This window comes from Balaenoptera borealis, assembly GCF_965194805.1.
Source record: "Balaenoptera borealis genome assembly, chromosome: 7".
Taxonomy (NCBI): Eukaryota; Metazoa; Chordata; class Mammalia; order Artiodactyla; family Balaenopteridae; genus Balaenoptera; species Balaenoptera borealis.
The window spans coordinates 85,418,252-85,443,333 of NC_138864.1; the positions used below are offsets into that span (position 1 = coordinate 85,418,252).

At 38.7% G+C, this 25,082-nt stretch overlaps 1 protein-coding gene across 3 annotated transcripts in view; it reads left to right on the forward strand.

Annotated features, from left to right (window-relative positions):
- AVL9 (AVL9 cell migration associated) overlaps window positions 1-25,082 on the forward strand; it is a 68,754-nt gene that overhangs the window by 6,755 nt on the left and 36,917 nt on the right. For all 3 annotated transcript variants that reach the window (XR_014246790.1, XM_082399455.1, XM_082399454.1), the window contains exons 2-5: window positions 17,230-17,350; window positions 19,053-19,138; window positions 21,781-21,852; window positions 24,962-25,051. Coding sequence is in view for 2 of the 3 variants with exons in the window: in XM_082399455.1 (XP_082255581.1) it covers window positions 17,230-17,350; window positions 19,053-19,138; window positions 21,781-21,852; window positions 24,962-25,051 (369 nt within the window). In the remaining variant the exon portion in view is untranslated. The remainder of the gene's footprint in view (window positions 1-17,229; window positions 17,351-19,052; window positions 19,139-21,780; window positions 21,853-24,961; window positions 25,052-25,082) is intronic.

Genomic DNA, 25,082 nt, shown 5'->3' on the forward strand with positions numbered 1-25,082 from the left:
CCAAAGTAATGTCATAAAAAGTTGGAATTATTACTTGAATTTTGACCACTATTCTGATAGAGTTCATGGTTTTGTAAACATAACTAGCAGTTTTAATTCTTGGATAAACTGGTTTTACCAGACTGTACTTCTTTAAAAAGTAGAGTTATTAAAGCACTAGAACTCACGTTTACATGAGTAGTTACAAAAATGAATAAAGCAACTAGAAGCAGTGAAGAGAACAGTATATTTTCCTTTTGGTCTGAGTGGGCTGATGATGGGGAAATCTCCATGAATAGCAGGATGTAGCATTGTAAATTCAGGAATGGGTTGAGGAGATTTGAGGGGATGGTTGGTTTATGTTAGGGTGATAGTGTCAAGCCCTGACCCATTCAGGTTTTGGTGACAGAAGGCTGGCTGACAGATACAAAGTTTATGTACCTGCTATTGATGGAATCTTGTGGTGACAAGGATGAAATGTTGGGGAGGTATTGCTTGTGATTCTTGTTGGAATAAGTAGGTCTTTGGAACAGAAAAAACAAATTTTTGGAGAATTAGAGGTTAGGGAAGAATAAAAGTCTGAGTGGGCTGATTATGGGAAAATTTAAGGATTTTTTTTTTTTAGCTATGCAGGAAAACTCCTGAAAGAAGATTGCATTCTCTGGCCCTCCATAGCACTTTTATTTTTGGGTGGAGTTTTTTTGCTGATTTTAGCCATGCTTTTTCTATGCTGAAATGATGAAAATCTCTGACTTTGCAGGGCTGCAACATTAACACTTAATAGCGGTGGAATAGTTTTCTTTTAGGCCTTGGCATCACAGCTAAACAGGGTGGGAGGTCAACCTGTGTAATGGAAATTTAGAAATATCAGGAAGCTTCTTTTGCCCTCTTATAATTCTTCCCAGGTAGCTAGAAGGTGCCTAACAGTACATAAATTTCTTTTTTTTGAATTTTATTTTTTTATACAGCAGGCATAAATTTCTTTCTTTGCCTAAGTCTTTGATCCCCAGTAAAATACATATCATGGGTAGCCTTCTCCTTGTTATCAGTGTGGTGCAGATCCTTTGCTGAGCACAGATTTTGCTAGACAAGGGAAGACTGCAGAAGGGCCCTGGTCTATCATGGATGGGCTCTACAAGAGGAAGATGAAGACCTACTTACCTAATAATTTTGAGAAAGACTGGTCCTATTATATTCTTTGGTTACAGTGCCATCAGAGGGAATTCCCTGGCAGTACAGTGGTTAGGACTCCCCCCTTCCACTGCAAGGGGCACGATGGTGAACTAAGATCCTACATGCCATGCAGCGCGGCCAAAAAAAAAAAGATGCCACCAGATTAAAAACTCAGTTTCTCCCTAGGATATTTTTAGAGGATGTTATTTAAATTGATATTTTTGACAATTTTTAAAATCATATTTCAGCTGTTTTAAAAAGTGACTTCAAAAAAAATAAATTTATTTATTTATTTTTGGCTGCATTGGGTCTTCATTGCTATGCACGGGCTTTCTCTAGTTGCGGCGAGCAGGGCTACTCTTCATTGCGGTGCATGGGCTTCTCATTGTGGTGGTTTCTCTTGTTGTGGAGCATGGGCTCTAGGTGCGCGGGCTTCAGTAGTTGTGGCACGCGGGCTCAGTAGTTGTGGCTTGTGGGCTTAGTTGCTCTGCGGCATGTGGGATCTTCCTGGAGCAGGGCTCGAACCCGTGTCCCCTGCATTGGCAGGCGGATTCTTAACCACTGCACCACCAGGGAAGTCCCAAAAAATGACATTTCTTTTCAGAAGTAATATGTACTCACTGTGGTAGAAAAGTGAGAAAATATAGAGAGGGGAAAAAAAAAAGAAAACTAGCACTTAAAATCCTATATCCTAGAGAAACCTGCCTTGAATATTCCTGGAGGAATATTTTTTATGAATATATATAACTTTCCAAAAATGTATCATACTATAAACAAATTTTAGGACCTGCCTTTTTTTATGTAATATTTTACCATTAATATCTTCCATTTTGATAAGTATTGAATTATAGCATTTTTAAAATAGCTAAATAATATTTTGTAGACATCTTTATTTAACTGGTCTCCTTTTTAGATACTTAGGTGGCATTCCAATTTTTTGCTATTTTGAAAAATGCAGCAAAGAACATCCTTGTGACTTTGCACCATTTTTCTAAGTGTGGAGACTAAGTCATCTTTTCTTTTCGTTCTTTTTTTTTTTAAATGGGGATCTTTTTAAAATAGATTTTGTAGCAGCATATACTGAACACAGTTTAAGTTAGTCTGGATGATTCTGCCTTCATAACAAATGTCACTCATTGTACTATGGTATTATCGGTTTATTTTAACATAGAGTGATTTGCACATGCCTCTGACTCAGCTGGGCTTTTGATAGCCAGTCAGAGAGAGGGAGATGATGGAGCAGTGAGCAGTTACTTCTCAGTGTTGACCAGAAACATAATGTTGTAGTTTTCAGCTTCCCCTCCCTGCTTTCTCATATGTTGCTTCTTTTCTTCAGTGGACTGGGAGGGCACATCTACTAAATGTGTATGAAATAAAATGACTCAGTCATGGGTTTTGAAAGAAGACCTAAAGACTTCTCCTTAGTATATTATCCAGGGCTGCATGACAGCTGGTTAGGCTGATAGATGCTTTTCTTACTTGTTCCTAGTTGGCAGTGTTCTAGGTAATTAAATTGTCATAAGTCTGACTTCAGAATAAACTATGTTTGGGTGTCCAGTTAGATTTGAAATATGGCCCTCTGCACTTGTGTTTTCTTCATCCAACTCGTCACAGGGTATGCTAGCTATTTATTAATATATGAGGAAATCACTGCAGGGTTGTTAATGAAACCTGTTCCTGCCCCCATGGCTTTCACAGGTGATATTAGTAATTTGTTAGATTCTATTTTGTGGGTGTGGTGCATGCCCAGAAATTGGAATCTTTTTTGCCATGTAAAAGTTCAACATTGAAATATTAAAAATAAATTGATGTGTGGGATTTCCCTGGTGGCGCAGTGGTTAAGAATTCATCTGCCAACGCAGGGGACACGGGTTTGAGCCCTGGTCTGGGAAGATCCTACATGCTGCAGAGTGACTAAGCCCGCGAGCCACAACTACTGAAACCCACTCGCCTAGAGCCCGTGTTCCACAGCAAGAGAGGCCACCACAATGAGAAGCCCATGCACCACAACGAAGAGTAGCCCCCGCTCACTACAGCTAGAGAAAGCCTGTGTGCAGCAACGAAGACCCAACACAGCCAAAAATAAATACATTAAAAATAAATTGAGGGCTTCCCTGGTGGCGCAGTGGTTGAGAATCTGCCTGCCAATGCAGGGGACACGGGTTCGAGCCCTGGTCTGGGAGGATCCCACATGCCGCGGAGCAACTGGGCCCGTGAGCCACAATTGCTGAGCCTGCGCGTCTGGAGCCTGTGCTCCGCAACAAGAGAGGCCGCGATAGTGAGAGGCCCGCGCACCGCGATGAAGAGTGGCCCCCGCTTGCCACAACTAGAGAAAGCCCTCGCACAGAAACGAAGACCCAACACAGCCATAAATAATTAATTAAAAAATAAATAAATAAATAAATAAATTGATGTGTAAAAGATTGCTAGGGTAGAGTTCATTAAAACAAATTGATTTTTTTTGCTGTGCTGGGTCTTATTTGTGGCATGCAGACTCCTTAGTTGCGGCATGCGAACTCTTAGCTGCGGCATGCATGTGGGATCTAGTTCCCCGACCAGGGATCAAACCTGGGCCCCCTGTATTGGGAACCCACTGGACCACCAGGGAAGTCCCTAAAACAAATTGATTTAAATCATTTGTTAGGAAGTTTCTAATTTTTTTTCCTGCAAGAAAATAATTTTTGTAGCTTTGATAATCATCTTTGTATATATTCTCAATAGCCTAGAGATAAATAATGTTCTATTTATATCATCTCATCCAGAAGACCAGTCTTCATCATTCCACCCTATGTTTTTTATAAATCCTCTTCCTAGCTCTCCTGTATTAGAGGAACTTTATATACAATATTCCTAATATCCCTTTGTAATTTCAGCTCTGCCAACTTTGTAAGAGACTAAATGAGGAAGAGTGCCATTTCTTTTCTAATACTGAATTGTTGAGAAATTTGCGAGGGAAAATATAACTCAGAGAAGATGTGTCTTCTACGTCCGAAGTTTCATTTAAATTGAAAAACATCATGACAGAGCCTTGGTGCCTAAAATGTTTTGACTGTTAAGAAAACAAGTACCCCGTACTTCTGATAAAGGAGGTAAAATCCCTGAGGTACTTAGGAAGGGAGCGGAGAGGTGGAGCAGTTGCTTCAGAATTTCAGGAAGCCCTCTCCTTCCCTTAGTAAGCCCTGTTGTAGCCATAGCCTGTGGGGTCCAAGGATGTGTTTAATTTGTGTGCTGTTTAGCATTGTGGCTTTTATGGTTCTCTTGACAGTAGAGTGGATTGTTAGACAGTGAACAAAGGGTACTTTTGAAGTAATCAAAGTCCACACCAAGACACTATGTTAATTGTTTTGTTTTTGTAGTTTTTCATTGTTGTTTTTTCAGTCTTTTGCTTCTGAAGACAAAGTAGATGGAATCTGATTAGAGCACCCCAATTTGACTTGTGAACTGTGGAAAGGGGTTGTAATTTTTACCATTCCTGGAGGATAAACATACGTCACGGGACTTACCTGGTGGCGCAGAGGTTGGGAGTCTGCCTGACAATGCAGGGGACACGGGTTCGAGCCCTGGTCCAGGAAGATCCCACATGCCGCAGAGCAACTAAGCCCGTGAGCCACAACTACTGAAGTCCACGCACCTAGAGCACGCGCACAGCAACGAAGACCCAAAGCAGCCAAAAATTTAAAAATATATATATATATGTCACCATTTCTTATATAGTTCATTTAGCATTAAGAAAAATTGCCTTTTATTCTTTGTGATTAGAGCATCTTTATTCAGCTTTCCCTTGTTAGCAATCAGCCATTGTCTTCTTTTTCCCTCCTCTTATCTTCTTTTGTAGTTAAGTATGTAAATTATTACTACTAATTGAGATCAAAATAGATTTTGCCATGTGAGTGTTGGTTGACATAGAAAGAGAGCTACTTAAAATTTGTGTGAGTTAATCATAGGGGAACATTTGATGTATCTGTTATATATTGTCTGTGCTAATGCCCTCCCAGATACCATCTTTGCTCCCCAAATTTAACTTAGATTTGGGGCTGTGAACTTTCACTGTAAAATAGTAACCTTACTGGATGATAATCATTCTAAATGTTGCTTATCTCTGAAGGTTTACTTTGGTTTTTGTCAGTGATTTCTCACATATACTGAGGGCTACCCTGTACAGTGTGCAGACCCTGCACAGCACAGCTGCAGGGAGAGCCCTTCTTGTGAACTGCAGTGTTGGTGGTTTCCCCTAGAGTTGGACTGTGAGGCAGCCTACTATACCTACCTTTACTTTCTGTGGTACTGCTTAGTTTTATTGGCATTATTGTTTAAATTGCATTTTGATGCAACTGAGTATTATGTGAGACTCTCAGGTAACCTCCAAGAGAATTCCTCTTAAGCCTATATGCCATGAATTGTGTGTCTGCCTGGATTATTTTGGACATATTGAAAAGGGGCATATAGAGTGTTGAGTCTGTATTCAAAATATGAAGAATGTACAACTTAAGGTTTATAAATCCCATTATTTCGGAGATACCAGATTCATTGTTAATTTGTTTTTCCCCACACACTGACCGGATATCCTACAATTCAGTTCTATTCTACGCTACGTGTCTACCCCTCAGGTTCTAAAATTTCCTAGAACAACTCGTAAAACTCAGGAAAACACTGCTTACCTTTACTGGTTTATTAAAGGCTACTACTCTGGAATAGCCAAATGGAAGAGATGCATAGGACAAAAAGTAGGTGGGAAGGGGCATGGGACTTCCGTGCCGTCCCTGGGCACAGCATCCTCCCAGCACCTCAGTGTCTTTACCAACTGGGAAGCTCCCTGAACCTCATCATTTGGGGATTTTATGGAGGTTTCATTACATAAGCATAATGTATTAAATCATTAGCCATTGGTGATTGAACTCAATCTCTAGCCCCTCTCCCCTCCCCGGAGGTTTAGGGGTGGCGCTGAAAGTTCCTAGCTTCAAATCAAGGCGTGATGGTTCTGGTGACCAGGCCCCATCCTGGAGCCATTTAGCCCATGCCCACCAAGAGTCCCCTCATTAGCATACACCCAGGTATGGTTGAAAGCATCTTGTTATGAATAACAAAGGCTACTCCTATCACTTAGGAAATTCCAAGTGTTTTAGGAGCTTTGGGTCAGGACCAGGGACAAAGACCAAATAAAAATCTATTTTTTTTTATTACATCACATTTAACTGTACTGAATAGCTTATAATAATTTTTAAAAACTTAAAATGTTCAACAATAAAGGGTTGATTAAATAATGAAACAACACCATATAGCCATTGAAATCGTTGTATGTGTGTAGACACAGAAAGGAGTTTGTGTGAAATATTGTAAATTTGATGAGCAAGTTTAGCAGTCTCCAAATGCAAGGATTTGTTTGTAGCAAATAAACTAGCAGAAGAATTCTAGAAAGTTGCCAACACAGTATAGGCAGTGTACAATTTATGAAAAAGTTGTGTCACAAAAAAGTTAGCTGTTTGAAATTCTGAATATGTTTTCCTGAAGAATCAATGTTACAAGTATTCTGGATGCAAGTCAGTCTAAAGCCGCCTTATTTTACCCAACAGAATTCTTCAAACATATGTAGTATCTACACTTAACTTATATTTATAACAATTTTATGAGTTGATTGCATTTTAAGTTCAAACTAGGGTCACTCAAAACAGATCTTCCTTTAATAGAATTAGGATCATATATATAAATATATATATATATATATTTTTTTTATCCTAGATATTTATTCACATCTGCATTAGTTTGCTAGGGCTACCATAACAAAATCACAGACAGGGTGGCTTAAACAACGGAAATTCATTTTTTCACAGTTCTGGAGGCTAGAAGTCCAAGATCATAGTGTTGACAGGTTTGGTTTCTTTTTTTCTTTTTTTTTTTTTTTTTAGTTGTTTTGTTTGTTTGTTTTTTTATACTGCAGGTTCTTATTAGGCATCAATTTTATACACATCAGTGTATACATGTCAATCCCAATCGCCCAATTCAGCACAACACCATCCCCACCCCACCGCAGTTTTCCCCCCTTGGTGTCCATATGTCCATTCTCTACATCTGTGTCTCAACTTCTGCCCTGCACACCGGCTCATCTGTACCATTTTTCTAGGTTCCACATACATGCGTTAATATACGATATTTGTTTTTCTCTTTCTGACTTACTTCACTCTGTATGACAGTCTCTAGATCCATCCACGTCTCAACAAATGACTCAATTTCGTTCCTTTTTATGGCTGAGTAATATTCCATTGTATATATGTACCACGACTTCTTTATCCATTCGTCTGTTGATGGGCATTTAGGTTGCTTCCATGACCTGGCTATTGTAAATAGTGCTGCAATGAACATTCGGGTGCATGTGTCTTTTTGAATTATGGTTTTCTCTGGGTATATGCCCAGTAGTGGGATTGCTGGGTCATATGGTAGTTCTATTTTTAGTTTTTAAAGGAACCTCCATACTGTTCTCCATAGTGGCTGTATCAATTTACGTTCCCAGCAACAGTGCAAGAGGGTTCCCTTTTCTCCACACCCTCTCCAGCATTTGTTGTTTGTAGATTTTCTGATGATGCCCATTCTAACTGGTGTGAGGTGATACCTCATTGTAGTATTGATTTGCATTTCTCTAATAATTAGTGATGTTGAGCATCTTTTCATGTGCTTCGTGGCCGTCTGTATGTCTTCTTTGGAGAAATGTCTATTTAGGTCTGCCCATTTTTGGATTGGGGTGTTTGTTTCTTTAATATTGAGCTGAATGAGCTGTTTATATATTTTGGAGATTAATCCTTTGTCTGTTGATTCGTTTGCAAATATTTTCTCCCATTCTGAGGGTTGTCTTTTCGTCTTGTTTATGGTTTCCTTTGCTGTGCAAAAGCTTTGAAGTTTCATTAGGTCCCATTTGTTTATTTTTGTTTTTATTTCCATTACTCTAGGAGGTGGATCAAAAAAGATCTTGCTGTGATTTATGTCAAAGAGTGTTCTTCCTATGTTTTCCTCTAAGAGTTTTATAGTGTCCAGTCTTACATTTAGGTCTTGAATCCATTTTGAGTTTATTTTTGTGTATGGTGTTAGGGAGTATTCCAATTTCATTCTTTTACATGTAGCTGTCCAGTTTTCCCAGCACCACTTATTGAAGAGACTGTCTTTTCTCCATTGTATATCTTTGCCTCCTTTGTCATAGATTAGTTGACCATAGGTGCGTGGGTTTATCTCTGGGCTTTCTATCTTGTTCCATTGATCTATGTTTCTGTTTTTGTGCCAGTACCATATTGTCTTGATTACTGTAGCTTTGTAGTACAGTCTGAAGTCAGGGAGTCTGATTCCTCCAGCTCCGTTTTTATCCCTCAAGACTGCTTTGGCTATTTGGGGTCTTTTGTGTCTCCATACAAATTTTAAGATGATTTGTTCTAGTTCCGTAAAAAATGCCATTGGTAATTTGAGAGGGATTGCATTGAATCTGTAGATTGCTTTGGGTAGTATAGTCATTTTCACAATGTTGATTCTTCCAATCCAAGGACATGGTATATCTCTCCATCTGTTTGTATCATCTTTAATTTCTTTCATCAGTGTCTTATAGTTTTCTGCCTACAGGTCTTTTGTCTCCCTAGGTAGGTTTATTCCTAGGTATTTTATTCTTTTTGTTGCAATGGTAAATGGGAGTGTTTCCATAATTTCTCTTTCAGATTCTTCATCGTTAGTGTATAGGAATGCAAGAGATTTCTGTGCATTAATTTTGTATCCTGCAACTTTACCATATTCATTAATTAGCTCTAGCAGTTTTCTGGTGGCAGTTTTAGGATTCTCTATGTATAATATCATGTCATCCGCAAACAGTGACAGTTTTACTTCTTCTTTTCCAGTTTGTATTCCTTTTATTTCTTTTTCTTCTCTGATTGCCGTGGCTAGGACTTCCAGAACTATGTTGAATAATAGTGGTGAGAGTGGACATCCTTGTCTCGTTCCTGATCTTAGAGGAAATGCTTTCAGTTTTTCACCATTGAGAATGATGTTTGCTGTGGGTTTGTCATATATGGCCTTTATTATGTTGAGGTAGGTTCCCTCTATGCCCACTTTCTGGAGAGTTTTTATCATAAATGGGTGTTGAATTTTGTCAAAAGCTTTTTCTGCATCAATTGAGATGATCATATGGTTTTTATTCTTCAATTTGTTAATATGGTGTATCACATTGATTGATTTGCGTATACTGAAGAATCCTTGCATCCCTGGGATAAATCCCACTTGATCATGGTGAATGATCCTTTTAATGTGTTGTTGGATTCTGTTTGCTAGTATTTTGTTGAAGATTTTTGCATCTGTATTCATCAGTGATATTGGTGTGTAATTTTCTTTTTTTGTAGTGTCTTTGTCTGGTTTTGGTATCAGGGTGATGGTGGCCTCATAGAATGAGTTTGGGAGTGTTCCTTCCTCTGCAATTTTTTGGAAGAGTTTGAGAAGGATAGGTGTTAGCTCTTCTCTAAATGTTTGATAGAATTCACCTGTGAAGCCATCTGGTCCTGGACTTTTGTTTGTTGGAAGATTTTTAATCACAGTTTCAATTTCATTGCTTGTGATTGGTCTGTTCATATTTTCTGTTTCTTCCTGGTTCAGTCTTGGAAGGTTATACCTTTCTAAGAATTTGTCCATTTCTTCCAGGTTGTCCGTTTTATTGGCATAAAGTTGCTTGTAGTAGTCTCTTAGGATGCTTTGTATTTCTGCAGTGTCTGTTGTAACTTCTCCTTTTTCATTTCTGATTTTATTGATTTGAGTCCTCGCCCTCTTTTTCTTGATGAGTCTGGCTAATGGCTTATCAATTTTGTTTATCTTCTCAAAGAACCAGCTTTTAGTTTTATTGATCTTTGCTATTGTTTTCTTTGTTTCTATTTCATTTATTTCTGCTCTGATCTTTATGATTTCTTCCCTTCTGCTAACTTTGGGTTTTGTTTGTTCTTCTTTCTCTAGTTTCTTTAGGTGTAAGGTTAGATTGTTTACTTGAGATTCTTCTTGTTTCTTTAGGTAGGCTTGTATAGCTATAAACTTCCCTCTTAGAACTGCTTTTGCTGCATCCCATAGGTTTTGGGTCGTCGTGTTTTCATTGTCATTTGTCTCTAGGTATTTTTTGATTTCCTCTTTGATTTCTTCAGTGATCTCTTGGTTATTTAGTAACGTATTGTTTAGCCTCCATGTGTTTGGATTTTTTATGTTTTTTTCCCTGTAATTCATTTCCAGTCTCATAGCATTGTGGTCAGAAAAGATGCTTGATATGATTTCAATTTTCTTAAATTTACTGAGGCTTGATTTGTGACCCAAGATGTGATCTATCCTGGAGAATGTTCCATGCGCACTTGAGAAGAACGTGTAATCTGCTGTTTTTGGATGGAATGTCCTATAAATATCAATTAAATCTATCTGGTCTATTGTGTCATTTAAAGCTTCTGTTTCCTTATTTATTTTCATTTTGGATGATCTGTCCATTGGTGTAAGTGAGGTGTTACAGTCCCCCACTATTATTGTGTTACTGTCAGTTTCCTCTTTTATAGCTGTTAGCAGTTGCCTTATGTATTGAGGTGCTCCTGTTGGGTGCATATATATTTATAATTGTTATATCTTCTTCTTGGATTGATCCCTTGATCATTATGTAGTGTCCTTCTTTGTCTCTTGTAACATTCTTTACTTTAAAGTCTATTTTATCTGATATGAGTATAGCTACTCCAGCTTTCTTTTGATTTCCATTTGCATGGAATATCTTTTTCCATCCCCTCACTTTCAGTCTGTATGTGTCCCTAGGTCTAAAGTGGGTCTCTTGTAGACAGCATATATATGGGTCTTGTTTTTGTATCCATTCAGCAAGCCTGTGTCTTTTGGTTGGAGCATTTAAACCATTCACGTTTAAGGTAATTATCGATATGTATGTTCCTATGACCATTTTCTTAATTGTTTTGGGTTTGTTTTTGTAGGTCCTTTTCTTCTCTTGTGTTTCCCACTTAGAGAAGTTCCTTTAGCATTTGTTGTAGAGCTGGTTTGGTGGTGCTGAATTCTCTTAGCTTTTGCTTGTCTGTAAAGCTTTTGATTTCTCCATCAAATCTAAATGAGATCCTTGCCGGGTAGAGTAATCTTGGTTGTAGGTTCTTCCCTTTCATCACTTTAAGTATATCATGCCACTCCCTTCTGGCTTGTAGAGTTTCTGCTGAGAAATCCGCTGTTAACCTTATGGGAGTTCCCTTGTATGTTATTTGTCGTTTTTCCCTTGCTGCTTTCAATAATTTTTCTTTGTCTTTAATTTTTGCCATTTTGATTACTATGTGTCTCGGCGTGTTTCTCCTTGGGTTTATCCTGTATGGGGCTCTCTGCGCTTCCTGGACTTGGGTGGCTATTTCCTTTCCCATGTTAGGGAAGTTTTCAACTATAATCTCTTCAAATATTTTCTCTGGCCCTTTCTCTCTCTCTTCTCCTTCTGGGACCCCTATAATGCGAATGTTGTTGCGTTTAATGTTGTCCCAGAGGTCTCTTAGGCTGTCTTCATTTCTTCTCATTCTTTTTTCTTTAGTCTGTTCCGCAGCAGTGAATTCCACCATTCTGTCTTCCAGGTCACTTATCCGTTCTTCTGCCTCAGTTATTCTGCTATTGATTCCTTCTAGTGTAGTTTTCATTTCAGTTACTGTATTGGTCATCTCTGTTTGTTTGTTCTTTAATTCTTCTAGGTCTTTGTTAATCATTTCTTGCATCTTCTCAATCTTTGCCTCCATTCTTATTCCGAGGTCCTGGATCATCTTCACTATCATTATTCTGAATTCTTTTTCTGTAAGGTTGCCTATCTCCACTTCATTTAGTTGTTTTTCTGGGTTTTTTTCTTGTTCCTTCATCTGATATATAGCCCTCTGCCTTTTCATCTTGTCTATCTTTCTGTAACTGTGGGTTTTGGTCCACAGGCTGCAGGATTGTAGTTTTTCTTGCTTCTGCTGTCTGTCCTCTGGTGGTTGAGGCTATCTAAGAGGCTTGATGGGAGGCTCTGCAGGATCATATATTGAACATAACATAGCATCAGATATTAGACTCTGGCCTTTGGTAATTTGATAACTAAATCTTCAGAAAAGGAAATGGATCTCTCCATGTCCCTTTGCCTCCAAAAGGATAGGATGGAAATACTTCCTTCTGAAGTTAGGAACTGCTTGTGGTTATCATTTGCTTTTTTAAAAATTATTATTCTAAAAGCAGTCATTTAGGGACTTCCCTGGCGGTCCAGTGGTTAAGATTTCGCAGGGGGTGCGGGTTAGCTCCATCCCTGGTTCAAGCTAAGATCCCACGTGCCTCGCGGCCAAAAGACCAAAACATAAAACAGAAGCAATATTGTAACAAATTCAATAAAGACTTTAAAAATTGTCCACGTCAAAAAAAAAATTTTTTTTTTTAAGCAATCACTTAGGGACTTCCCTGGTGGCACTGTGGTTAAGAATCCGCCTGCCAATGCAGGGGACACAGGTTCGATTCCTGGTCTGGGAAGATTCCACATGCTGCGGAGCAACTAAGCCACCACAACTACTGAAGCCCGCGCACAGCAAAGAAGAGTAGCCTCCGCTCACCACAGCTAGAGAAAGCCTGCGCACAGCAACGAAGACCCAGCACAGCCAAAAGTAAATTAATTAATTAATTAATTAATTTTTAAAAAGCAATCATTTAAAAATAAATACCAATTTACTTAAAAGTAAATGATAATATCTTCAACTTATTGTCAAATGGTTTAGAAAGTATTTGTATACATGTGCAACACAAATAAAGCACATATGGCCAAAAAATTAGCAGTTTGTGAATATAGATGAAAGTTACAAGATTTTTGAACTCTTTCAAATTTTCTGTAAGTTTGAAATTTAAAAAAAAAATGGAAAAAAATTAACAGGAATATTCCTTTAGCTCCAATCCCCAACTCTTTTCACCTCTCCAGAGATAAAACCTCTATTAAAGGTTTTTTCAAGTATGTTTTTTAATCCATTTACAAAGATGTATAATTGTTTGCATAAATGGAATCACAGTATAAGTAGGATTATACTATATTTACTGATATCCTGCTTGCTTTTTAAATTTAACAGTGCGTATTAATTTTCTATTGCTTCTGTTACCACAAACAACACACTTAAAACAACACAAATTTATTAGCGTTCTGGAAGTCAGAAATCTGAAATGGGTTTCACTAGGCTAAAATCAAGGTGTTGGCAGCTCTGCATTTCTTCAGGATGCTCTAAGGGAGAATCAGTTTTCTTGCCTTTTCCAGCTTCTAGAGGTTGCCTGCATTCGTTAGCTCATGGCCCCTTTCTCCATCTTCAAAGCATCTTGAAGCATAGCATCTTCAAATATCTCTGACTCTGTTTCTTCTGCCTCTCTCTTCTAAGGACCCTTGTGATTACATTGGGACCGCCTGGATAATCCCCATCTGGAGATAATCTTATGTGCAATGTCCCTTTTGCATTGTAAGGTAACATTGACAGATTCTAGGGGTTAGGAGATGGACATGTCTGGAGGGCTCTTATTTTACCTACTATACAGTGTACCATACCTATCTTGCTTTATCAATATATTATAAATCTATGATTCTTTTTTACAGCTGGATAGAACTGATGTAAAATTTATTTGACCAATCTTCTGACGAATATTTAGGTTTCCGATTTTTATGCTTCAATAAGTCACGTTTCTGTGAATATTTTTGTACATATCTGTGTGAATATCTGTGTATTCGTGGGATAAATTCCTAAAACTGAAATTGCTGAGTCAATGTATTGTTGATTTGATAATACTGCCAAATAGTCATCCAAACTGCTGCACCAATTTACAGTCCCACAGCCAAGCCCCATACTCTTGTCAACACAAAATATGCATAATCTTTTTCATGTTTTTCAGTATATGAGTAAAAACTTTATTATTTCAAATTGCATTTCCATGTTTAAATAAGAGGTTGAGGAACTTCCCTGGTGGTCCAGTGGGTAAGACTCCGTGCTCCCAATGCAGGGGGCCTGGGTTTGAGCCCTGATTGGGGAACTAGATCCCACACGCATGCCGCAACTAAGAGTTCACATGCTGCAGCTAAGAAGTCTGCATGCTCCAACGAAGATCCCACCTGCTGCAACTAAGACCTGGCGCAGCCAAAATAAATAAATAAATAAATATTAAATAAAAGTTTGAGCGTTGGCATACTACTTTCTTTTGGAATTTTCTAGATTAAACTTGTCAAATGAATACAAACAAAAAAACACACACGTGAGAGTTGTGAGTTAAGTTTTTTTGGGGGCAAAATGAGAACTATAGCCCAGGAGACAGCCTCTCAGAAACCTCTGAGGAACTGCTCTGAAGAGGTAGCACGAGAGGTTAGTATATGTGTGATTTTTTTTTTTTAATGGAGATTTTTATTTATTTATTTATTTATTTATTTATTTACTTATGGCTGCGCTGGGTCTTCGTTGTGGTGTGTGGGCTGTTCGTTGCGGCATGTGGGCTCAGTAGTTGCGGCACTCGGGCTTAGTTGCCCCTCAACATGTGGGATCTTAGTTCCCCGACCAGGGATCGAACCTGCATCCCCTGCATTGGAAGGCAGATTTTTCTTTTTTTTTTTTTAAGGAAATATCCTAAATCCATTATTATTTTATTTATTTATTTTAGTTTTGGCTGCGTTGGGTCCTCGTTGCTGCCCGCGAGTTTTCGCCAGTTGCGGTGAGTGGGCTTCTCATTGCGGTGGCCTCTCTCCCTGCAGAGTACCGGCTCTAGGCGCACAGGCCTCAGTAGTTGTGGCACACGGGCTCCAGAGCGCAGGCTCAGTAGTTGTGATGCACGGGCTTAGTTGCTCCACGGCATGTGGGATCTTCCCGGACCAGGGCTTGAACCCGTGTCCCCTGCATTGGCAGGCGGATTCTTAACCACTGCGCCACCAGGGAAGTCCCTGAAGGCAGATTCTTAACCGCTGGACCACCATGGAAGTCCCAGTATACGTGTGAGTTGGTGAAGGGGGATGTGTGCAATCAAGCACACATTTTGGCAGAGGGTTGCTGCTAGTCACGAGGAGCAGATGTCTCCGTTAATGATTCTAGTGCTTTTCTAGATATGAGAAGATGCAAGAAATTGGGTTCAGATCTTCTGAAAAGATCTAACTATCTGAAGGCCTGTTCTGCCAGTTTTTCCCAGAGCACAGAGTGCCTCATTCCTGATCTCCGCCCTGAACTCCTTTCAGGGTGTGTTGAAGGTCAGTGACTGCAGTGGCTAGTGACCTAATCCTTGTAGAGGCAGATTGCAAGTGATAATTTTTAGTTGGCAAACTTTTTGGATCCTGAAGAGCAACATACTTCATGATGCATTTGTGAGAATTTGAGTCCATGATGTTTATATTTATTTAAAAGCATGTTTATTCCATACTAAATGCTTTTAAAATAAATACTATACATAAAAATTAGTGGTTTTCCAAAAGAAATTATTTTGTAATAATTACCGAGGCTTCTTATGTGTTATATATTGGACTTTAGTATTTACATAAAATACAATAATTTATTTTCTTGTTTCTTTTTTTTTCCTTGTTAAAGCAAGAATTCTGAGTTGGGAATTTTTTTTAGCTCTGTAACTACCAGCTTCATAGCATCAGCTTTGAATTTATGTCTTTCCCTCTATGGCACACCATGCCTTCCCTTACACTTTTAAGATTTGCCAATATAAAACTGCTGTGATAGAGAAGATACAGAGAAATGTGAAATGTAGCTTGAGATTATTTATGCCCAGCCTTCAGTTAATTGATGTTAAGTAACTGATCCTTTCAAATTGAAATGTTGATTGCTTCTGGAGGTGGGCACAGGGAAATTTAAACATTTTCAATATAGAACTAGATCACCTGTTAAAAATAGTCATTATTAAAGCGCTTTTATAATCGGCTCTCATGTGACTGGTGGCACCTTGATTACTTTGAGATGTGGGGAAATGAGCCCTCACGTCTTTCCACATTAAAGACGGAATCTAAAAGTGATTCTTATCCCTATGTTGTTCCAACTTCAGTGTATTTATTACTAATGCAATGCAAATTCCTGCTTAAATATACTTTGAAAGAAAATTAAACATAAGACACTTAGAACTTACGTCAGTATGATAACCCAAGTCCTCAGCATTTAATTCTGCCTTCCTCTCCAAAAGTCTCATTGAAATAACAACAAAAAAACCCATAAGCAAAGGGAAAATGCTAGTAAACCTAGGGAATGCCAGAAACTGGGGGCTTATACTAAAAACTTTGTTATTTCTACAAGACAAACAGTATTAGAGAGACTTCATTGATCAGTTCTCAGTCTTGGGGGAAAAAAATAACCTGAAGTGGTGGTTAATGCCCATTCACCTCCCTAACAACCCATCGAACCATGAACTCAAAGCTTCAAGTATTGGGAGCAAGGGAGCCAATTGATGGGAAGCAAATCTAGAACTTGGCTCAACTTCTTAGGCTCCTTTGTTGGATCTCTCCTACTCAGTTCAGGAGGATATTGGTTTTTCTCAGGGCTCCATGTCTTCTGTTACTGTCTATTTGATAACAGCTCCCAAATGTACATCTCCAATCCAGTCACCACCACCACTACCCCCTACCCTCGTGCACATCAAAGTTAAACTCCTTTAAATAAAAAAGGGGGAAAAGGCTTACAAATTTTTTCTTTTTCCTCATTTTTTCTTTTTTTTAGGGTTTTTTTCCTTAAACTTTATGTATCTATTTATTTATTTATGGCTGCATTGGGGCTTCATTGCTGCTCACGCACTTTCTCTAGTTGCGGCGAGCAGGGGCTACTCTTCGTTGCGGTGCACGGGCTTCTCATTGCGGTGGCTCCTCTTGTTGCGGAGCACGGGCTCTAGGCGCGCGGGCTTCAGTAGTTGTGGCTCACGGGCTTAGTTGCTCCGTGGCTTTCCTCCCTTTTTCTTTTTCCTCTTCTACACCATAGATTTGCTGAAAATGGCATCAAGAAGTATGGCTTATCCTTAGTTCTGTCATTGAGAATTTGAAAGCATTTTTGTCTGCCAGGGTATAATGCTCCCTTTGATCATCAACCTGTTGGCTAACATTCCTTACCATTTTAGGTTGAATTCTCTTACCCGCCCCTGATCCCAGGAGATGGACATGACAGTCACAGTCTACCTGAAGAATGGAAGTATTTGCCCTTCCTTGCCTTACCAGATGGCGCACACAACTACCAAGAAGGTATGTAAACAGACAGTGGAGCAATCAGTAGGTGGCTTTTTTAAAAATTTGCCACGAGTCTGAGTACTTTGGTAATGAAAGACCTTTGGCCTATTGTGACTATTCATAAAATATTTAAATGCTTCTTTGGAGATGACTAGTTAGTCATATACTAGAGGATCTGCAGAGAAGTGCCAGGCTTATACTGGTAATGGTTGGTGAACACTGGCCACTCCTTTGCCAAGAGCTCTGGCCAAAGTAAGTGATTAGCCATATTAGGACATCTGCTACTGGTAGCACTTTCTGCATTTAAACTTCAGACTCCTCTCAGAGACAAACTAAGGAGCTTTACCTGCACCAGCTGCAGATTGATTGGAGCTCTAGCTTCGTCCTCCAGTGCCCACCTGAGAACAGCTGGGATTGCTTCTCCACCTCTGGAGCACTGCCATCACAGCGCTCTGCTTAAAAGTTTGCTTGCATGCGTGGGGAGCATGTTAACACCCTCAAAGAAAGCAGTGCCGTGAAGTTAGTACTGAGTCTCCTATCACCGTATGCTTTGAATGGCTTAATGAAGAAATACACTATACTTGATGATGGTATTAGAGGCTCTACCAAGACACAAGATTAAACTTGGTTTGACTACTTGTTTTTCTAATATTTACTAATTTTTGTATGAAATGAAGCAAATATTACCCTGCAGTTTAACATAAAATTAATTTTTAAAATTTATTTATTTATTTATATTTGGCTGCATTGGGTCCTCGTTGCTGCGTGCAGGCTTTCTCCAGTTGCAGAGAGGGGGGGCTACTCTTCGTTTCGGTGCGCGGGCTTCTCATTGCGGTGGCTTCTCTTGTTGCAGAGCACGGGCTCTAGGTGTGCGGGCTTCAGTAGTTGTGGCTCACGGGCTCTAGAGCGCAGGCTCAGTAGTCGTACCGCGCGGCCTTAGTTTCTCCACAGCATGTGGGATTTTCCCAGACAAGGACTCGAACTCGTGTCCCCTGCATTGGCAGGCGGATTCTTAACCACTGCGCCACCAGGGAAGTCCCTAACATAAAATTTAAATGCTGTACTTTTAACTTCACAAATCTTTTTTTTTTTTAACCTTTTTATCATGAAAGCTTTTAAACATACAGAAAAGTTGGAAGAATAGTAAATATTCCACAAACTTTCTTTATATATGTGTACGGTTTTGCCTATACTATTTGAAAGTCAGTTGCAAACATCATGACACTTTAAATACTTCAGCCTGCATCTTGTAAAAATTCCCCGGGATGACTTTCGATTCTTTTACCACAGCTAAGAGATTTAACAGTAATTCCATAATACCATCTCATATCTAATCTATGTTCAAATTTCCCCAATTGTCCCAAGAATTTCTTGGATCTATTCAGAATTTATGTGTTGCCTTTGGTTTGTATGATTCTTTACTTTCTTTTTATCTGGAATAATCCTGTATAATAAAGTATTTTCTGAGAAAAGTGATTGTAGTCTCAATTCGACCTGTTATGATTCAGCCTCTTGGGCTTTTTGTGATGAGTGTACACTGGAAGGCAGTGAGAGGAATTCTAAGAAACCAGTGGTTGTGATGCTAGAAATAAGTCTGACATGGGTTCCTTGTTACTTCATCGTTTTTGTTTAAGTGACTGCATTATAATAACGTCAGAGTTCATTATTAATACGGGTAGTCCACTTTGGTATTTACCTTTTTCTGTATATCTCTTAGATACTGTGTTTTTTCACTTGCCACCCAGAAATGGAAATGGAGCCACTGTATATGGTATCTCTTGCTATCGACAAATTGAAGCCAAGGTACAGTTAAAATGAATAACACTAAAAAACGCTAAAAAATTGTTTAATTGTTGGCCACTTAAGATGTAGAATTTGGGGAAATACATAGTCTTTATGTTTCATGTGGTACCTGTGATATTGTTTTAAATTTTTATAAACTATGTAGCTGTTTTCTCTATAGTACCAGTTTATTCACATGAATGTTTTTCTAAGTTGACATTGGTGACTAATTATATTTGTATTGTATAATATTTTGTACATTGTTTTTAGATAGTGATACCAAAATTATCCATTTGTCTTCAAAATACTGTATGTCAATTTCATGGTGTCCTTGAGTTTTCCATTTCTAGTGTTTGGTATGTAACTTTAAAAAATGGAATGGTAATGAGTGTTGTTTTTTTTTTTTTTAAGGAACATTCTAGAAGTAATGGAAAGTACTTATAGTAGCTGCAAACTACTTACAAGTTATCTTAATTATATATAACTAAGATTTTGATCATTCTTAAACTTACCTTCCTGCTTAATGCCTAACTTACTATAATATCTCTAATTAATAAATTTAAATAAACCAAGATGGGTAGTTTCCCCTTTCCTGGTTTGCTTCTGAGCAGCACCGTTCTTTTTGTGGTGGCGATACCCTTTCTGAGTAAAGATCTCTTTCCTCTTATGAAATCATTAATACTCTGGAGTAGTGAGCGCTTTTCAACCTCGGCTTCACGTTGGAATCACCTGGTGAGCTTTAGATACTTGGGATGACTAGGGCCCAACCCCAGAGATTCTGATTTAATGTTCCGGGCAGCAGGAGTATTAAAAGTTCCCCAGGTGATTCTAATATGTAGGCAAGACTATAAACCATGTAGGCAAGACTATGAACCACTGCTCTAAAACAATGATTTTTAACCAGAACTACATGGAGACTCTTTTCTTTTTTTTTTTTTGGCCAGGAGACTTTTTTTTTTTTGGCCACAGCATGCGGGATCTTAGTTCCCTGACCAGGGATCGAACCTGTGCCTCCTACAGTGGAAGCACGGAGTCCCAACCTCTGGACCGCCAGGGACGCCCCAGAGACTTTTTTTTTTAATTTAAGTATACTTGCCGGGCCTTTCCTTCTACAGACTGAAGTAGAATCTCTGGTAGTAGATCCTAGGCAATTACAAAGTTTTAAAAGCTTCCTCAGGTGGGTAATTAACTTAGTAAGTCTTTAAAAATTTTCTTTCAACTTTTATAATGAACGTTTCAAACACGCAGATAAATTAAAAGAATTGCACAATAAACACCTGTATACCCACCATCTACATTCAACAGTTGTTAATGTTCTACCACATTTGCTCTGTGTGTGTGTGTGTGTGTGTGTTTCCCTGAAGCATTTAAAAGTAAACTGCATGAATAAATCCCAGCATACACAAAGTAGTTAACTACCGTGAAATAACCCTCCGTGCACAGGGCCTGGAACATAGGAAACACCCAGTAAATGTTTGTGGTTCAAATGAATAACTGAGTTTAAAGATAAAGAAACCTGTGAATAATTACGCATTTGATTTCTTCATGTACCTTACATCTTATTAGATGAGATGAATTGAGCTGCTGCCCTTTCTTGGAAATTTGTTCCTTTCACTATCTCTTATCCCCTGTAGATTTTATAACCACTAGTAAAATTATTCCTCCGATGCTGTTGTCATTAACAACAGTTCTCATGCTCTACGTAGACAGCCTTTAAGTGGCATTTCATACTGCCTATCTCCCTCACCTCCTGAGTCTGACCCACTCCAGAGTATACTGGGGTTGCCCATTTCTCCAGGTTGTTCTCACCTCATCTGATAACCAGACAGATAAACCAGACATCAGAGAGCCCTAGAGCCTAGGAGAAAGCCTTTCCTTTCCTTTTGAACACAGCTGAGACCCGATGGATGAATCCAATCAAGGTAAAGAGGTAGAAACAGGTTGAGGAAAGGCTCTATTCTTGATGTAATCTAATCATCAGTCCTCAGGCAGTTGAAGACACTGAGACCCCATGGTCCTCAGGACAGATGCAAGGAGACGTCAGGCAGTACACTAGAGGGGGAAGAGTCGTTCTTACTGCCCTCACAGCCTTACCTGAGGTTGATCAAGTCCTGTTTCCTACTAGCAGAGAACTGCAGATATCTCACGTAGTCATCTTCAGAATCACCGAGGCTTGAGTTACGGCTCAGGGCTGGGCTACAATACAATACAGGTGTGCCAGGATAGACTCCAGTAACGTAGAATAACCAGCTTAACAAAACTGCTGACAATTCTTCCATCTCTGGAGAAACAAGCCGTTAAACTGTCCCTTTCTCACCAGAAACATTAGTCTCTGAAAGGGGTGTCCATCTTAAAACCAGAACCAGGGATGACTGATTTGCATTATGGATGTGGCAATTTACACATAAAGTAATCTCCACCAGACTGTAAATTCCTTGAGAGTAGAGATTGTCTCTCACTGTTAATATTCCCATTGCCTGCCAGATTCTGGCAGAGTGCTCTGGCTGACATTTATTCATTCAATAAACATCTTCTGAGATTCTCAATAAGTACTTTTAATTAAGTGCAAGATACTTTTTCTGATTGCTGTTTTATATTGAAAAATAATTATTTTTAAATATTTCCATGAAATATTTTTAATAATGACTATTTGTTTATAACAGGCATTGAAAGTACGACAAGCAGATATCACCAGAGAGACCGTTCAGAAAAGTGTCTGTGTTCTAAGCAAGCTGGTAAGAGAGCAAATAACCTGTTAATGTTAAACACTCATGGCAGCTTTTTATTTGATGATAAAGCATTATTAGAATGAGGAGAGATTTATGAAAACAGTGATACATTAAAATTAATCAGAGGCTTATTGTTGATGCTCTTGCATCTCCTCTTTGCCTTTCAGCAGGTTCACTCTCATTTCCCCTCTGCCCAAAACTAGTTAAGAGGGAGGAAATCTAATAGATCAGTTTTGGGGAAGGAGGTTGATATGTGAGCAAAATGAGGCATCTGATATATTTAATTTATCCAGCTTTGTTTTGTTCTCGAGACTGTGGATAAGTAATATTTTACTAAAATTCAAAGTATCATAATTACTCAGATTTTATTGATGATACAAAAGTGCGTGGCTCTTTGCAGTGAAAAATTGTATCCCTAGCTTGCTCTTTAAAAACTAAAAATGGGGCTTCCCTGGTGGCGCAGTGGTTGAGAATCTCCCTGCCAATGCAGGGGACATGGGTTCGAGCCCTGGTCTGGGAAGATCCCACATGCCATGGAGCAACTAGGCCTGTGAGCCACAACTACTGAGCCTGCGCGTCTGGAGCTTGTGCTCCGCAACAAGAGAGGCCGCGACAGTGAGAGGCCCGCGCACCGTGATGAGGAGTGGCCCCCACTCGCTGCAACTAGAGAAAGCCCTCGCACAGAAACGAAGACCCAACACAGCCAAAAATAAATAAATAAATAAAAATAATAAAATTATAAAGTACCAGCCCTAGCACAGTAGTTGGAACATTTAAAAAAAAAAAAAAAAAACTAAAAATGTTTGAGGAAAGGAAATGACATAATGAATTGTACTATAACAACACTTTAAAATTGTTTCTTCTCCGTACAGGTTGATCAGATGCAAGTTTATAATCATTTTAACTTTTTAGTTTTCAAAAGAAAATATATAACATTTCTTATTTTTCATAGCTGTCTCTATTAAATCATTTGTGATGTCCCATTTGTATTATTAATGGGGTAATAACACCTTTACCAGTAATACCAGATACCTAGTTCTACATGTAAAATATAGTCCCCCCAGTTCTGTTTGTGGGAAAAAATATCTAGATAGCTATCATATTAATTATCTTAGATCTATATGATTACTGAGTACAAATGTTTCTGCAGTTAACCTAATGCAAAACTGAGAGTATTTCATTAGCCTAGTCACCAACAAAACTATGGTTTTATTTAATTATTTCTTCTACAATTGTTCCAATTTCTTATATTCACAGACAGTTTAAATGTAGCTTGCTTAGTACCAAGCTTTAAAAAAAAAAAAAACAAAACCTGAGTGAGAATAACTTAGTACTATGGACCTTACTAATAAGATTTTGAGGATCAGGATATTTGTTCCAAGATAGTAATTTTTTTTTTTCTGTTTTTTGGCTGCATTGGGTCTTCGTTGCTGTGCGCGGGCTTTCTCTAGTTTGCAGCGAGCGGGGGCTGCTCTTCCGTGCGGTGCACGGGCTTCTCACTGCAGCGGCTTCTCTTTTTGTGGAGCACACACTGTAGGCACGCGGGCTCAGTAGTTGTGGGTTGTGGGCTCTAGAGCGCAGGCTCAGTAGTTGTGTGCGTGGGCTTAGTTGCTCTGCGGCATATGGGATCTTCCCAGACCAGGGCTTGAACCCATGTCCCCTGCATGGCGGGCGGATTCTTAACCACTGCGCCACCAGGGAAGTCCCAAGTAATTTTAAATATAGGGCAAGAATAGTCTCCTAGAAAAGGAATGGTTATAAAAGACTTCAATATCAGAAAATTGGTAAATTGCTAATCTGATTCCTGTACACAGTTTCTAGAAGGGTAGCCTGAAAAAATAAACATCAGTGAATTATTGTTTTTTAGTACTGGACCAGATGACCAAAGTATAGGAGTGCTGGATATTGAATAAACACAACATGTTGAAAGGCTTCCTGAATAATTCTTCAAAGAACAGTAATAATAATAATAAGTGCCATTTATCAAGTGCCTCTATGTCAAGTGTTCTATACCAGGCACTTTTTAGATATAGTTGTCATTTTAATCCTCATAAGAAGAGAGATCTAAGTATTTATTGTTCTCATTTCACAAATAAAGATATATCTCAGAGAAAAAATGTCTAACTCTCATGAACATGTAACTGCTATATGATAAAATTGGGGTGAAAATCCAGTTTTATCAGACAGATAAAACAGGCAGGGGGGATGGTGAGAGCCAGCTCACACAAAAATGTTTGGTGGTTCATAGTGCATTTTAGTCTATATATAAAAATATATTTAGTTAGAAATAATGATATATTAACCGGGATATTGGGGGAGAAAAGTATTCCAGTATTACTTGTTTTAACTAATTAGAGTATATATTCAGCATTAGTCTCTACATCCTAAAAAGGACACAGAAACCAGAAAACATCTAGAACAGAACATAAAAGGATGGAAATGGTAGGAAGAAGGTTTTAAATAGAGAAATAAGAATTAAGGAGTAACTTTTTTCAGATACAGAAAAGAATATTATATAGGATATTATAAAGGACACAGACTAGTTGTTTTAAGCCTCTATAGAGGGCAAAAAAAGGGGAAATGAAATTAAATTTAATCATGAATGTTCAACTGAATATAAGAATTAGTGCTATAAGGATGATTAAACGTTACTACAAGCTAGCAGAACAGTGTGCAGGATTACAATATGTTTTAAATTTTATGATAATGATGGCTAGCATTTAAGTGCTTTCTATATGCCAGATACTCTAGAAAGTGCTTTCACCTGTGTTAATATGAGAAAGCCCCATAAGATGTACTGTCTTTTCATATACCCATGTTCACATCAGCCAGCAGATGTGGAGAGGTTAAGTGCCCAGAGTTACGCGGCTGAGTGACTGGAGCAAGACCCAGGAGGTCTGTGCTCACTCTCAGCCCCGGTGCTCTGAGTGGGTCAGGCACTTTGCAGCTGCAGTCCAGGAGCTAGAACGGTGACTTAACAACGTTCAGCTGTGAATAATAAGATGCTAAAGTTGTCAGTAACTTTTTCCTTCTCGGTCTTTTCAAGTTAAAAAGTTGTGGGGTGTTTGTTTTTTTACTATTATCAAACTAATGGTAATTTCTCTTTTTCTTTAAGCCTCTCTATGGCTTACTTCAAGCAAAACTTCAACTCATTACGCATGCGTATTTTGAAGAGAAGGATTTTTCCCAAATTTCCATTCTAAAGGTAACTTTATCCCCCCCCATAGATGTGTGTG